Genomic DNA, 16,984 nt, shown 5'->3' on the forward strand with positions numbered 1-16,984 from the left:
AGAGTTGCATTCAGTGGCCCTTCAGCTACTGTAACAATCAGAACTGGAACTAGCGAATGTCTGCCTTCAGAGAAAATGTCATCTCTCACAAATTTGCTAGATACACTTTTGAGAACCTTCTCACAATCAAAGGAGGTCAACAATCCTTCAGATGGCTTGCTTTAAATTTGTAACCAAACTCTTTGCTGATTCACTGAAATGCCACGTCCCCCAACCCACGCTTCACAGAGATTCATCTAAGTAACTTTAACAGTCTGAGTTTAATTGGGGAAATATTGCATATTTTCAGTTACCGTGCCTACAGGGCTATCAATTATAATGATTTCTACAGTATTTATTCAATCTATATTTCTCTTTGACAACTTACATGATACTGGACCAGCTTCACTGTTGCAGGCATAAAATCAGTGGCACAACATAGCAGTTCACATTGTTAATTTAAGTAATGGATTCAGGCCACATTTATCCAGTCATTCAAAACTCAAGAGTCCTTATGACACAGTCAGAGCTGAGCAACCTTGTTTCCCAATAGTGGCTCATTTTTAAAAATTCAGTCCCAATAATTTCAGCAGTCTCAACATAAATACTCTCTAATTCAGTTTATGCATATCCCACTCCTTTAAACAAACAAAGCAGACCTCAGGCTCATGCCATCTACCAACTTCTGTAACAGATTACCATCAAATTCCTAAAACAAAGTTGGACAAGTATGTCTGAATCACTTGGAAACTTTAGGATCACAGGACTGAAACTTTGTCATACCAATTATGTAAAGCCATTGGAAAGAAATCCATGTATTTTTGCAAGCAGGCAAAGCAGGCTTTTCACAGAACAAAAGGAGCCTTGTCTTTTTCTGCTATGTGACAACTCCTAATTAAAATCAATGATTTTTTTATTGTTGGCCCAGATAAGCTTGTTTGCATAGCTGCAACTTCTTAAAAGAGAAATCTGAATGTTATAAGGAGAAAGACATCCATTGACAGTACAGCAGAGCTTAAAGAAAAGTGGCATTGCTTGATGTTATCATCTGACTAACTTTGGAGGCAATTATGAAAATGTAAAACAGTAAAGAATATAATAAAGAGCAAAACAAATTTAATTTTGTTTTAACGTATTTATAGAATTGTATCAAGAATGCCCAGAAAGGGCATTTTTCCTTGATGATTTTTCCTTGAGCTTGTGCCAGTTGATGACCAATAGAAAGCATTCACAAAGCGAAAAAGAGATAGTGGGAAATTATTTATAACCACCCTTTGTATCAAGCACATTGTTTCATGGATAGCTGAGTAACACTGGATTTCAACATTTCATGAAGAAACAACCCATAAAATATTTCTTACCACAGTGACATTTCTCTAAAATGATTCACTTATGATCTTGAACTTTTTAAGTATGAGTGATAATTCTCAAGAGCTGAATACTCATGGAATAAAATTGCTGTATATCCATAAAAACAATGTTAAGGAAATATAAAACCTAAATTGAAACAGTCTTTAATTGACAGGAAAAATAAGTATCCTGAGTGGATAAATGTGGTATCAGAAAACAATCATCAGGTGGCTATAACAACATTTAGCAAACCTCAATGCATTTAACAGACCACTGCAGTTCTAGACACAATAGTCACAGCATCCTCACTAGCTCCTTTCTCAATTTGCTTTTGTTAATTAGTCCAGCACTCTACACAGAGAAAGACTGAACCTTCACAGTGACTAGCTCTAAAAAGACCACCCTATTTGCATTCACCCTGTTCAGAAAGGTTTGTTCAACAGTTGTTCAAACCCTGCTAACCCAAGATGAACAGCAGCTGTGTTTCTGTGACAGAGCACTCCAATGCAGTGGCTGTATTTGGTAACAATCCTCATTCAAGGTGCCTATTTCAACCACTCACAAGGAGAGCCTACTACAATCATGTTCTAGACAGTGCTTAAACCCTTATTCAGTCCAACCTCTCTGGAAGCCTACCCTGCAAGCATCTATCTGTAAAAGCAAACAAGCTTTTAGCATCTGCTAAATGCCACCCCAGCTAATTGGGACTATAGTGGCAATAAGAGAATGGCTTCAGGGATCAGAGTGAATCAAGCCAAATCTTGTCTTCTCAGTGTTTGGATTACTGTGCTTGAGGCTCAGCAGAGACCTTCTTGCTCTCTGCAACTTCCAAAAGGAAGGACAGAACCAGTTCCATCCCTTGAGTCTTTTAAGCAATAAGTCAGTAACAAAATCTTACACTAAATGTGAATAATGAAAAACTGTCCAAGAGTACCTCAGGATGTATAAATGCTTCAGCTTACATTTGTGTTTGGCTTTCAACATACTTAAACATATGTAGAGCACTAAACATATTTAGTGCAAAAAGCTATTTGGCATTTTTCCATCTCCTAACTACTCGGTACAAATAATCCAGTGATTGTTCTGTGCAGCTTAATAGTCAACACTTGTACTTAAAATCTATGTTCACAGATATACCATAAGATTTAGATGTCTGGGAAGTTTTCTACAGAACACCAGAAGCATTAATTAAATCCCTAATCCTCAGGAAATCAGTGCCAATCACCTGAATGAAGCCGACAGTGTGTTTACTTTCAAGGAAATTTGTATTTCCTTTCTGAAGGAGTAATATTGCAATGGATGGCACAATCTATTAACTAGTTCCCTCCACTTCTCTCTTCCTTTCTTTAAAACAGAATCATGTTTTCTGGGAAAAGTACCTGTCTGTTTCTGTTGTAACTGTATCATAACTTGCATATTTTAGATATTTAGAAAATATCTAAATATTGTTAGATATTTTCTAACAATATCTGCCTATCAGATATTGTTAGCCTTTTCTACCACTAAATGGAAAGTTTCAAAGTTTACTGACTCTGTTCCTGATAGAGGTCCAGTCACCAACCAAACAGGGACACTGAAAAGCCAAAAGAAAATTACCAGGAAAGAGCAGAAGTTATTTAAAAAGATTTCATGACTTGGAGAGTAATCCAATCTTCACAAAGACATGCTCCAAACTATCAACAGCAACATGAGTCCCCTGCCTCCCATCCTCTCAGCTTTGAATTCAAGTAATTTCCTAAAACCTAAGTTTAAAAAACAAACGAAAACCCAAACCATGAATCCAAATCCAACCAACCAAAAACCAATACCACAACACCCTTCAAATTTCTTGCAGATGAAATCTTGGAAGATATAAAGTATGTTTTAGGATTCCTTACTTCAAGTAGATTAAGAGTTCTCTACTTTAAAGTTTATTATTTATTTATAGTTTGATATAGCAATGAAAAATATCTGAAATATATTTAATTAAAATTATGCTATGGGGAATGAAAAAAAAAAGCCCTTTTTGTTGTGCCTATCTACAAACACAGAGAGACAATACATTAGAAACCTTTCCACACAAATATAAGTATTTGTACAATTAGAAATGTTCATTTTTACTTTGGGATACCTCACATTCACATTCTGGATTACAATGGAATTAAAAATATGCCTGTTTGCAAAATTTCATTGAAGTTCTGTCTTAAATTTTTCAATTCTCTAAGTCAAAAGGCAAAGAAAAGCTGATTCAAATACTTAAAATCAAATGACCAAAAATTTTTATACTTTATATTTTATCAAGATTTCAGTACGATACAGGATGTGACATGGTCTTATCAAGAAATATGGCATATATTGTAAATAAAATACTTGCACATGCCATATATAAAATACCATATGAAGACACAACGCCAAAGCCCAAAGATGGAAAAAAATTCCCAATCATTTTTAGAGAATGCATTGCTGGTTTTAATCAAAATTTCCACTTGAACACCATTTTCCAAGGACATATTCTTCAAACAGCACACATACATCCAAATACTCATGCTTGCCCAAGAAAGCTTGGTTGTGTGTCAAAATAAAAACAAAAACAAAAGCATTAAACAAAGCATTAAAAAAAGTACTTTACGATTCAGGTTATTTTTTTCACATACCTTCTGTATTACATGCTTTGCCGACTCATGTGTTGTGGGATAATTTCAGATATTTAGCAGATGTTAAATGGATGTTGCTTTGAACTGGACAGGAATACTAGCAGCTTTATTGGTTTGTATCATTACAAGCAGCTGCACTAAAAAAAGGCTGTCATGTAGTACTATCAATACTGAGGGCACTGGGCTGAAGCATAGTTTAGAGTTTACAGAAGCAACAAGCCTGAACTCATCAGCATCAAAAGGGGAAGAATTCTTAGTGCATCTGAACGAAGCTGTAAAGTGTGAGCTGGGAATTTATCTCTAACACCACGCTGTTGCTGCTTACACCGGAATAAATGTGTTAAGCTTCATGTTTGCAGAGCAGCACAATAAGGCTAATTAAATACCTCTTATTGGAGCTAAACTTAAAAAGTAAAAATGCTCACTAAAAGAGAAGGGAACCTGAGTAGAAAATAAGCTCACAGGTGGAGACAAAGAGAACAAAGGTTTGCATTCGCCAATTGCTACTCTGAGGTTTCAACAGCTACTGGGAATTCAGCCTTTTTCCAATCCAAATGAAATCTGTGGAAGCCTCATATGCCACTGTGAAGTAAACTGCTGTCAAATGTTACAGATTATATCTCAACCACTGTTGTAGTTACTACTTGCACTTCAATATGAATTTCTATTCATATTTTTTCTTATTTGACTTATTCCTACAAAGTACAAGCTAACGCACAGATTGATAGATAAATACAACACATTAGAGCATGCTATACCTATTTTATATAAAGAAGTTTAGGAGCAGAGAGTAAATATACATTACCGTGTCATAAATAATTTTTTTTAGTCACTAAATCAGGCCACTGAAAAGAAGAATGCTTCCCATGTAATGCAAGTTAGAATAGAACATGAAAGATGTTTAAGGAACAGTAAGGGAGCCCAATGCATTTTACCAACTATTTAAAAAATTGCAATTCCAACCAAATTATTCAAGTTTGGATCTGATGATCCTGATTGGCACACGTTTTTATGTGCTGATGTTTGGTTACTACTTACTCTTTTAACACTTTTTCTTCCAGAATCAAAGAAGAAAGGTCATCCAGAATGAGGTGGAACTAAAGAGTAGGATATCACTTGCAGCTTTAGTTTATTGCCCGAATTTTTGTTACAGAGATAAACAGATATTAACTCAGACGTGGCAATACAAATGCTGAGGTAACTTGACTCTGATTTTAGCTATAAGCATGGCTCTTTACGGGTTTTAATGATAAGCATATCAAGTATTGAAGTCCTAGCTGTTCTGCAAGTCTCTTCTGTTACATCATTTCATCATCACAAAACAATAATAGAGAAGAATATAATCATGTCACAAAGTTCATCTTATGAAGTTGTGTATCTTATTTCACATTATCTCTAGTATTGGCACAACAACGCAACTTAGGAGAAATCCTTAGATGTAACCTTAAAAATTAGTGAGATTTCTTAAATCTCACTGATGTAAAGCTCACTGACCTACCACAGCAATCCTTAATGGACACACCGCACAGTGTGTAATAATGCACTTTAAACAAGAGATAAACAATACTGACAAGTAAATATACTGACAAGACAAGTACATTGACTAGGACCCACTGCAACTTATGCTCAGTGAGAAGATTTTGTCCTGCAAACTGCTGGAAACCATCAACACATGCAATGCTTACACAGTGACTAGTGTGTTGCCTTTGATTACAGAATGTCTGGAGAGATTACATTAAGATAGTTCCTCCCAATGACTTACTGTGGGAAGTACTAAAGGTAAGAAGACTTTCAAAAAGCTGTGAAAACAGGCCTCAGAAACAGAGACAGCAGAGAGCTTAGTCAGCTGCAGCTGCAAAGTCTGAAACTAGAAAAGATGCAATTTATACAGCAAACAAAGACATGAAGCAATAATTTGAGTTTTTAGGTTTAGCCAGGAAAGACCTTAAGACTGCAGAAAAACATGCCTAGCAAGATAGTAAAAGGTTTTAAGCTTAACAATGGAATATTGTGTATTATTGATGGAAAACGTACAAGCAAATTTTGTTTGAAGCAGTTGTACATGTGCTTTTAGTGATTGGCTAGAACAATTGTCTGTCAGCTTTAGCAATATGTTATTGGCTAGAAATTTTTTAAAATACCCTGTAACAAAGAAATCTTTAGCTGCTGACAAGATGTGAGCTGTTGCTATCTTTCAACTGCCTCAATCTTGTAAATGAGAATAATGCTGCAATAAAATTCAAGTAACATATCCCAGTAACCCTGTCCCATTTGTGAAAAACTTCCAACACAACTTCTGCTGCATTCTTTACAGTAAATCTGGCTCATTAATATAATAGAAGTATATTTGGCTTTTTTTCCTTCCCTTTTCCTGCTCAGCCTACTGCACTGCCTCTTACTAGACTGCAAACTGCAGCAGATATAGAGACTATTAGTTTATAACATTTTCAGAGAAACAGGCATGCTACACCTAGAACCTAGAAAATAAATTATAGAAGGACACTAGATGGACAAATAAAGATTATAAATGGATTGTTCTGATTTTGCAATTAAAAGCATAAATTTGTAGATGTTTAGTGAAAACTTTCAGATGTCTTTAGCATAGTTTTTTATTAATTAGGAAATCATTATTCATTATCATCTTTCCCAAAATGTTCTCCCAAAAACCTCACTTAAAATCTTTCTTTAAAACCTTACATGGCATGGATATGATTGCAAATTTCACTGCTTGGTGAGAAAGGTATGATGTTTGACTGAAGTAAATTTTCTAAACATATCAAGAAACAATGGCTGCTGGACATTAGAAAGCCAAATAGATTTTTCCAAATTCACATCATTTGTGACGTGGTAAAGGAAAAAAACAGCAAGTTATTTCATTCAAACCATGCTAAAGAATGCCATTTCTGCTTGCTGATCCCAAGAAAGGTAACCTATGTTCCATATTTATCCTCACATTATGAGGGTTATCATATCACCCTCAGTATTTCTACATTTCATTACAATTCTCAACATGAAAGAAAGTGTGTGGGTGCTGCTTCTGACATGCAAACTTCTTAGTGCTATCCAGCAATGCTTGCTTCAGTTCAGAAAAGTTAATCACACTTTATTGTTCAAAAAGCCACCACTCATTGAGAAGCTGATACAGACAGCTCTTATTTTTTTGGTGACACAGCAAGACTTCATGTGCACTTTAGTTTTGGCTTAGTAATCTCAAAAACTTTATTATATCAAATACCTTATCCACTTACACATTATTTATCATCAGTGAATGATCTTCAAAGCTAAGGATGCCTCAAGGAGGCTTTACAACCAGGTCATTGCAAGCACTCTTTCTGAAGAGGGAGGGCAGAGAGTTTAGTGTGTTACCAACACAATGTTTTCCCCAGTATTACAGGATCTTTCATCACAATTCTTCTATTGTAAAGACCTTGGGTACTTGGATTTACTTTTTTTTCAGTGCTGTTTCATCATTCCTGATCTATTTCTTCATCCTGTTGTCTGTCCTTACCCATCTGCTGATGTCTGTCTCCATATCTTTAATTGCATGTGATATTCCCTTGAAACATTACTTTCATGACTCACATTTTTTTTCCTCATTCCCTCTCTTCCCAGAAAGTGATGAGAAATCCTTAAGAAAGAACTGAAATTAATAGCAAACCCTGACCCAATATACCTGGAGAAAAATAGTATTATGGATTTTTTAAAAATATTCTGAGAGCACAGAGTCCGCATTAAGACTCTGGTGTGATAAAAAAGCCTTTCTAGCATTATGACACAATCTCTAACAGGTTCTTTAAATTCAGGAGAGAAATCTGGAAAGATATCCACTCTATCCTGCAGGACACTGGCCCTTTGAAAAAACAAAAGCAAAAGAAAAAAAACTTTTTCTCTTAACTGTACAAGAAGTTACATCATGCTAAAAAAATATTCAACAAGGCATACACTGATATAGACTCCAAGTAAAAAATTACCCACATGTAAACATATGTTTTTTAATCAGTGGTTATTCCTAGAAATTATATACTCATTATCATTTATGCTGGGGACTCAAAACTACACTGGCAAGATTGCTGTCTGACAGTACTAAATTAGCACTTAGTAAGGTTAAGCTCATTGTCATCCAAAATACAGACCATACGTAAGGCAATTCAAGAATCTGAATTACAGAGATTACAGGTGATGCACTGGAGACCAAGCACAAACTGATTACAGCCTGATTATTAACTCATGTGACTACCTATGTGTTAGACTGACTTGCAGTGACCCTAAGAAAAACAGCAAGAAAAACATGACTTGGGGGGGGTTTGAATGCTCATTGCTAGAATCTGTGAAGAGAAAAACTATTATGGGATTTATTCCTAATGTATTAATAGAAACAGGTATGTGAGTTTGGTTTTTTTAGCAGTAGAACAAACAACTGCCTTAAAAAATGCCCAGCTCTTCTCAGTTTCTTGTGGTAACATTATGCAAGGTCTTGAAAATTCCTCAAGTTAAATGTGTAACATGATGCAAAATATTTCAGGATAAGTTGTGACATTTATTCTGCAGCACTTTTCCTGAATGTATCCTTCCTGCAAATACTTAAGTATTGACTGTGCCTCAATTTTGCATTATGAAGGTTTGCCATGTCACTTGTTGGACTCTACAGTAAAAGCTTACGAATGTAGAAAATACAACATTTTGTCTAATCCTATCTGTTGGTATGTATCAAATTAAAGAACACCTTTCTGTTGGTTTTATCTTCTTTTCTTCTGTTAGAGACAGGATGAATGCTCTGGAAATGCAGTTTTCATGTTCAGACACAGATGTTTATTAACTCTTATCTATAGCACAATTTCACAAGTTGTGAGTTCTAACTAGCAAGGTAGAAAATAGCCATGTCTCTAACTCTTTCCAAGGTTATTTAAGCACAAATTGTCCAATAATGAGATGCCACCTAGATTATTTTACTTTTAACCCAATAACCAACCACTCATGGTCTGCAATGCAGATCTTTTCACCCAGTTACAATCCACCATCCAAACCCATGAAGAAGAAGGTGAACAAGAAGGACTTGGTCTACTCCCTAAGTCCTTCATCTTGCTTTATATTTATTACTACATACTAAAACCTCAAACTCTAAGTTTTGCACCCTGTGATGTGATACACTTCTATTCCAACTACACACCCACAATCCCAGTGCTGTCACTCAGTTTTGGAGCCTGTTCCATGGCCTCAGGTCAAATGCAGTGCTTGCTTAAGAGTCAGTGACTGTTAGCACAGAAAGCCTAAAATTCTCAGCTTCCAGGGCTCCAACACCTTTCTTTTCTGTTTAGGTGAGGAGATGGAACAGTCTTTCATTCTCTTGGACTAGTTTGAGAAGTACACCATTAAATGGGAGAAGCAAAGGCAGAATTACAACTTCACTGTACTTTCCTAAGTAACAGAGAGCCTTTAGTTGGTAAGAAAGACAGAATTCAGACTTACTGTGCATTTGTTCGGCTTCTCTCCTGAGTGGACTCTCATGTGAATGAGCAGTTTGTAACGGGCATTAAACGGCTTGAACCTCCGAGGGCACCCTGCCCAGAAGCAGGTGAAGTCCTCCCCTTTCCTCTGGTCAATGTGGATCTTCTCTATGTGCCTCACAAGCTCCTCCTGATGGTCGTACACCTTCCCGCAGTCCACCCAGCAACAGCCGTGCTTGCCATTGAAATCATCCAGCTCACCATCTTCCTCCAGCAGGGTGCCTAGGGCGGGAGGCAGCTCCTGCAAAGGGTGGCTGTGGTTGGGGAGGCTGAGGGGATGCTGGTGCTGGTGGGCATGGTAGGGCGGGGGTGGCCCCTGTGGAGGAGGTGGTGGTGGCAGCACCAGGGGTGAGAGAGGCACGTCAACAATAGGGCCTGAGAAGTCATCCAGCTGTTCATTTTTCAGGATGTCCATTGGCTGGCAGTCCAGAGGCAGCACGCCCTGCTGGATCACCATATTGTTTGTGGCCAGCATCTGCAGGCTGGCTTGCTCCAGCTGCTGCATCCGCTGGTACTCACCTGTCCCGTTCTCAGCGTACCCTGGGAAAGCAATGCTGCCATTCGCCATGGGGAAGCCTTTCTGGGCAGTTGAAACAGAGCAGTTCTGGGGTATACAGCTTCCTCTCACTCCCAGAAAATGTCCATAGACCTCGGGCTGTGGGGAGATGTTTCCTGGCGATGCCCTGGAGCTGTTGATGTAGGCCACCAGAGAAGTTGGGGATGTCCGAATGATTGTGTTGAACTCGATCCCAATGCTGTCAGACAGGGGAGACAGAGACAGTGCTCTCTTTTTGGAGCGGGCTGCTTGAGACCACACTGAGGACTGGCAAGGACTAGAGTAAGGGCTATTCTTATTTTCCATGCCATATAAATAGGATGGTAATGAGTTACTGGACATAGATGCTTCAGGCGAAAAATTTATGAAGTCCCCCCGCTCACTGCCATTTTGTAAACCATGGTCAGGAGGAACAGAAGAAAGTGTCCTGTACCTGTGTGACCACTCTTGTTCAACACTCAGGGAGTGACCTTCTGACAAGCTCAACGTTGTAGAGGCCAGAGACTCACATGACAAGAGTGACCTGAAATAAAGGCACAATAAAGTCAGCAGTTAGAAAATTCAGAAGCAGATCTTTTACCTCCACACACACACTTAAAATTAAGGAAAGGCTACATGTGAGAAGAGGTCTCTCTAATTTATTAGCGAGTTTAGCACACTCAGTTAATGTACCAGGGGTTATACAAAGGCATGTAAAAGGTCATGTAAAAAGGTCTTCTTAGGAAATCAACTTTAAAACTTCAAGATTTTGAAAGAAAGTTACTGAAAAGATTCTTGATCTATCACTGCAGAAATTATTGCGTGTCTTTTCATCAACTGTAGTGTAAATAGGCTTGGACTTCTAAAGACAAAGCATTATGTTCCTGCCTTTTATGAAATTCATATTGATTTGAGTCATCTATTATTTCTGCTTGAAATAAAATAGAAAGAAAATTAATCCATAGAGAATAAATATTCAACCTGAATGACTTTGTCAACTGTAATGCATACAAATACTACAAATACTTCCCTACAGAAGTTTTATATATCAAGTTTATAAATATAGATCATATCTAACTTTACAAAACAAACAAAATAAATGAGTAATGTAGGAGAACTGGTTGAAGAGGTTTCTTAGATTTGATTTGAAGATCTGCCTCCAAGCCAGCAATCAAAATTTTTCACAGAAGTGTAATCTTGCTGTTATCATTCATTTTTCACAGACATATTATGAAACTTCTTTATGCTGCAGATACTCTTTGGATAGCTTTAAAACCCTCAACATATAAGCCCTTAAAAGTACTGTTTTCTACAGAAAGGAATAAAAAAGGAAGTAAAAGAGACATCCAGGGCCTTGACTCATGGCTGTAAATGCTGGGTAAAGGTTAACTGGATTTATTTCTTTGTTTTCAGTTCACACTTAAGCAGACTTGGATTTCCTGCCAGCTAGCGGTGCTATCAGTATATAAACTTCTATTTTTAAGGAGCTCTTACAATAGGGAGAACTGGTTATGTATCTACATAAACCTGACAATCTCACAGAAGCCTCTACACCTTACATCCTGAGGATTAATTCTTGGGTTTATTATTTTCACAATTTTGAAGAAGAGAGGAATTTCAGTGACGGATCAAGGACACAGGAGGGGAAGCTTGGCACAAGGGAGAGGGGAAGCAGATTGCACGTGCTGTATCTGTAAGATAGCTCACAAACAGGGAAAATAGACCTTAAAAGAACAGCAAGCCTTGCTGTGGTGGCCAGTGGAAGAGATGGTTAAATGTCCCTTTGCACAAGATACTTGTTTTCTAAAGTGTGGTTGATCTGCTGTATCAAAACGAGAAACATTGTGTTATCAGCGCAATATCAGTGCAGAGAACTGTCATGGACCTTGTGCCACTCCACCAGGGCTTAAATGGCACTTGTAAAACAGACTACAGGCAAACAAGCACTATTAACATGCTGATTACAATTTGCATTGAGAGAAATGCATGAGAAATGAAACTGATCTGTCAGGTCAGTCTTGTGCACCATTTACATCTAAACAGATGACTGTTTGTGAAAAAGCTGATTTAGGCTTCACTGACTTAGCTGATTTCAGTATCAAACCTGGTCTGTATCATCAATGTTCAGTTACACATTTTTCAGAGAGGTGTCTTTAGTATGTAGAACCAAAGGCGTTCTGCACCAAATTATATAAAAGAGAAGTGTACCATAACAGTGTAGGAAACTCAACCAGGTTTGACACTGAAATCAACTAAGCCTAAATCAACTTTGTTAAAGCACAGGTCATCATAGGATGATTAAATCATGCTAGTATTTTGTGACCCCAAATAGAGATCCAAGTTTCCAACAAAACAAGACAAGTAAATAAAGTTTGATTTCTCCACACTATGACGTATATATTCACACCTAGAAAATATAAGGAGAACGTGCGGTTGTTTTGCCAGGTCTTCTTTAGATTTTTATTTTCTCTTTTATGAACAAAGAAAAATAAACTATGCATCAATAAATGTCTGGTTTTGTACTGACAAGAATTTGATTGATTAATGCATAGTAGGACCAGTGTCATACAAAAAGCTACCAAGCTACCAATGCCTAACACAAAGAGGCATACCCATTGGTGAATCTGAAGAAAAACTGATATTTAAAAGTCTCGTAACAGGACAAAACTTAAAAGATGGCCCAGAAATTCAAGTATGCAATAAGTAAGAGCCAGTTATTCTGAAGAAGCTGCAGCACATCAGCATCCTAATAATAATAAAAAAAAAATAAGATTTATTTAAAATTCAGCCCACACTGTGACTAAGTAGTTTTCTAATAGGGGGAAAAGAAATACATCTAATATGAAAATGAGGAAAATGAGGGACCAGATCTATTAGATTTCAGATTTCAGGCATTAGTGCCTCTGCTTATTGTAAACTAAACTGGTTTGAGTTTGGACCAGCAATTTCATTAATATTTGCAAGAGATTACCTGTAATTACATTGTATTCATTCTTTGTGTAAGGAGGCCACAATGTCAGAGTATAATCCAGAATCTTAAACACAAACATGAAAGCATGAAAATTATGTTTTTCCCTCTTTTTGTGGTCTTCTATTTACCAGCCAAGAGCTTTTGCTCTTTCCTAGGTCTTTTTCTGACTTGAGTCAAAGCAAATGGCAGTACTACATCTGGTTTCAAGCAACACAACTGAATACTCCGAAAAAGTTTTTCAGAAACTCAAAAAAGATGGGGAAGGTTTTAATCTCCATGGTCTGTATACCAGAATTTGATGCTACATGTAAGCAAAACTCTCATTTTTGCCAACTGTTTTCTTTCTTGCATCAATAAAAATCAAGAAAATTCACTTCAGATTTGGTAAATTCAACAAATAATCTGGTTTGGATTGAGCTGCCAGTGAACATTGTCCATAGTGTCTGAGAGATAAAATCCAGAGAAAGCACTCTGCCCAGGAAAAACCAGTCAACTTCAATTAAGCAAAAGCAGTTTATAGTTCAAGAAATTTCATCAAAAAACACAGAACAAAAGCCCAAAACCCAACAACAAATAACCAACCTCCCCAAAAACACCAATCAAAGAAAAAGAACCCCATACTGTTTTGATAATCCGTGAGTTAAAATCTGACTTTAAACTTGTTTTCCTTATAAAAGAGACAAATTGTGGTAAAAATTGCTGAAATGGACATTCTTTGTGTGACAAACTTATTTTATAACACCTTCATTGATAAATCATTAAAAGGTACTCTAGGGGCACCACAGCCTTGATTCTGTCAGAGTTTCAACTTCAGTTTGCCCTTAGTAAATGTTTCTTTGAAATAAAACCAAAACTGTGTAGATCAGTACTGACACAGTACGTCCAACCATGCATTCAGTGTTTGGAACCATACAGGCACACCTAAAACTTAAGTAAGTAACAATTATGTAACTATATTTTTCTAGCATTGGCTTTATTTGGTCTGAAAGGTATGTCTTTGGATTTGTCACTTGCCATCATCTTAGCACTGAATGGTTTTTGCCGATGTGTCTACACAGGAAGCACAATTAATTTTGTAAATTTTTCCAGGAGAGTCAGTCTTCACAACAAAAGTGACAGAAGTGTTAAAAATTACCTTAAGAGTAAAGCAAGGTTTAATTCCATTTGGATAGTACCAATTTCAATTATTTCAGGAATGGGCCTTGGCTTGCAATAAAGCAACACAGTAAATGTAAATTGCTTTGAGAATTAAGACTCTTATGGTCTTTGGTAAATAATAAACTACATTTCAACTCAGTAGGCAATGGGGAATCTAGATTCCAAAATAATACACTTGAATATCTTCTCACTGTATGTTTGACATCGAGGATGTGCCTAATGTACTTACACGGTGGTTCTCAAATATCTGTTTTCCTCTAATTCGTGTTTGTTGACAAAACTCAGTCATAACCTCAAGACTTATTTAAGCATATAAAACTAATAAATATTTATCTGTGGGGTAGTGATATAAAAATGCAACATTTACGGGAAGGGGTCATAGCTTTTTTTAACTACCTGACAGAACTAGTAAAACTAACAAGTTTTCAAGGACAATTGATCTGATTAATTATGTAAACAAACCATTCGAAAGCAAAAGCATTTGATGAGAGAAGAGGGACATGTGCAGAGCATTTATGGTTTTTTTGTCTGTCTTTGGTGTTACTTGAAAGACACCAACATGGCACACTTGGCACTATGTAGATGTAATGTGGACTATTTCTGCTTTCATCCTCCATAACACTTCCTATACCTAGTACAAAAATCTAGTTTGTGAATATAAAACAGTCTTTTCTAATGAAAAAGTCCTATCATACACAAATTTTGCACGGCCAAATTTCAACCATCATTTGAATGATCCGAACAGAATGATTATAGCTGATCTGAATTAAACTGCATGGAATTCAATTTCCTGTGGCAAAACAGAGAATGATTTTCTGGTTTTAATAATCAGAAATACCACATTTCAATTACAGAAGAATTTTAAACCCCCTCCTCTTAAACTACTGAATATAAAAAGGTAATTGAGGACCTTGTATCTGATGGAGAAGCACTCAGGCTGGAAGCATCCATAGACCTCTGTAAACTAGAGTTGATTTGGCTGCATGCTGTTGGAAGCTGATTCACTGAAGGTGGAAGAGACCCCAGCTGCTGAACTGTCATGGGATTGCTGGTGATTATTGCATTGCTGCTGCTGCCTTTTCCAATGGACTTGCACTTGTTTCCATAACCAAGGCTTCCTAAAACAAACAAAGCAGGTTAGTATTTATCTTATGAATGCGTGATGAGGCACAGAACCCACTATGCACACCCCAGGAAGTAATGGGAATCCTCAGAGAAGGACAAAACAGGGAGCAGCACAAGAATTTTGCACACTTCTCAGAACATAAATAGAAATATTCCACAGGAGAATTAATAGATTACGCATGTGTAAAACATGTGAAATACATACAATAAAGACCAGCTAAACATCATGAGAAAAAGCACCAGGTCAAAGAGTCCTCAGCTGAGGGACAGCTCTCTATGAAGAAGACAGGAAAAGAGAACCCAAGGAGGCTGCCAGAACATCACCATGTCCTACCAAACACTGCAGCTAAAATCCATTGCAATCTTTTAATCATTCCTACCCCATGCCATGCAACAAGCAAGGAGACCACGCAGGCTGCAGTGCTGGCTGCATAGTTTCACCAGCAGAAGACAGTTACAGCTGGAATCCAGCATTCCTTAGAGGTCCAGGTAGAGGAATCCTAGGTAGAACAGAATCAAACTAAGAGGCATTCTGGACTTTCTTTAAAGGCCACAGCCTGCCCTTAAACTCTTGCTGCCATGACTCAAACTGATGGCTATTACACAGAAACACAAAAGACACTTGGCCACTGGGACATACCTTCAAAATGCCCAGTGTACTTTGTGCTGTGATTTAGATCACAGCAGGTGGTTTACAAGGTCACCTGAATTAAAACACACTGAGATTAGAAAGTTAGAATGCAGGTCATACTATGGACATCTAGCAAATTCTCATCACAGATGGAAATGAATAATTAGACAATTCACATTTCTAGCTGTTTCCCTGTATTCAGAATACTCCACGAATCAGGATAGCAAGATCAGGACAAACAGTGAAAAGTATTTCAATGAAAACCATTTTCCTAAATGAAATCTACTTTTGATATGGGCTTATAGCTCATACAGCTTTTTCTCCAAGTTCTTCAGATGGGTTGTGGACTGCAGTGAGAAGTACATCAAGGTATTTATGGCTCTCCCAGTCAAAGGAAGAAAATCCAAATCTTTCAATACCCTCCAGATCAAATACTCCCAAGGACAAATGTGTAAAGAGAATTCCTGATTCTGCACTCAACTCCACTTTGTTGTGCGGACACCATGACAAAGCATTTCAGCTCTTGTAGGATTACTGTCTGTTCTCACAACAGATGTTCAATTAAATCAAAAGAAAAAGAGAAGGTATTTATCTTCTTTCCCGTGAAGCAGGACAGTACATATTTTGAACACACTAAAGCTGAATCAATGTGCTACTCAGTAGTTGATTTTATAGTGTTACAGATAATTAAATTGGAACCAGTAGCAAATATTAGGCAAAAACTGTAAATTGTCTCTGATAATAATGTGTTCCTCCTCTTGTCAAAAAGCTGGATGAGGTGAAATAAAAAAATTTACTATCCCCATTAATGCCATAAAAAACACATAATGCAACACAATATGCCTATATGTGTTCAGTAACCTATTGTAAATGTTCAGTTACCTCTTTTTCAGAAAAGTGCCTTTGTCGGGGAGGTTTCCTCACCCGAGCTTTAGGTGGTTTAAAGTCCTTGGCCCTCTAAAAAGCCCCGAGTCATGTGTGTGTAAGAAAGCAGAGTCCTCAAGGTTTGTTTTCAGGTTTCTGGCATTGTTTATTATTTGACATCTCAGAATTTTCTCTGCTCCCAGCCGAGGTCTGGACAGCAGCTGGGACACGAGG

At 37.2% G+C, this 16,984-nt stretch overlaps 1 protein-coding gene across 1 annotated transcript in view; it reads right to left on the reverse strand.

Annotated features, from left to right (window-relative positions):
* The window catches only part of GLIS3 (GLIS family zinc finger 3), a 127,445-nt gene extending 112,207 nt beyond the window's left edge, over positions 1-15,238 (reverse strand). The window contains exons 1-2 of the mRNA XM_066338551.1: positions 15,041-15,238; positions 9,429-10,545 (exon numbers count right to left, since the gene is read on the reverse strand). Of these exons, the coding sequence (XP_066194648.1) occupies positions 9,429-10,545; positions 15,041-15,171 (1,248 nt within the window). The 5' untranslated portion in view covers positions 15,172-15,238. The remainder of the gene's footprint in view (positions 1-9,428; positions 10,546-15,040) is intronic.
* Positions 15,239-16,984: the final 1,746 nt, after the last annotated feature.

The sequence above is a fragment of the Sylvia atricapilla genome, chromosome Z (assembly GCF_009819655.1).
Source record: "Sylvia atricapilla isolate bSylAtr1 chromosome Z, bSylAtr1.pri, whole genome shotgun sequence".
NCBI lineage: Eukaryota > Metazoa > Chordata > Aves > Passeriformes > Sylviidae > Sylvia > Sylvia atricapilla.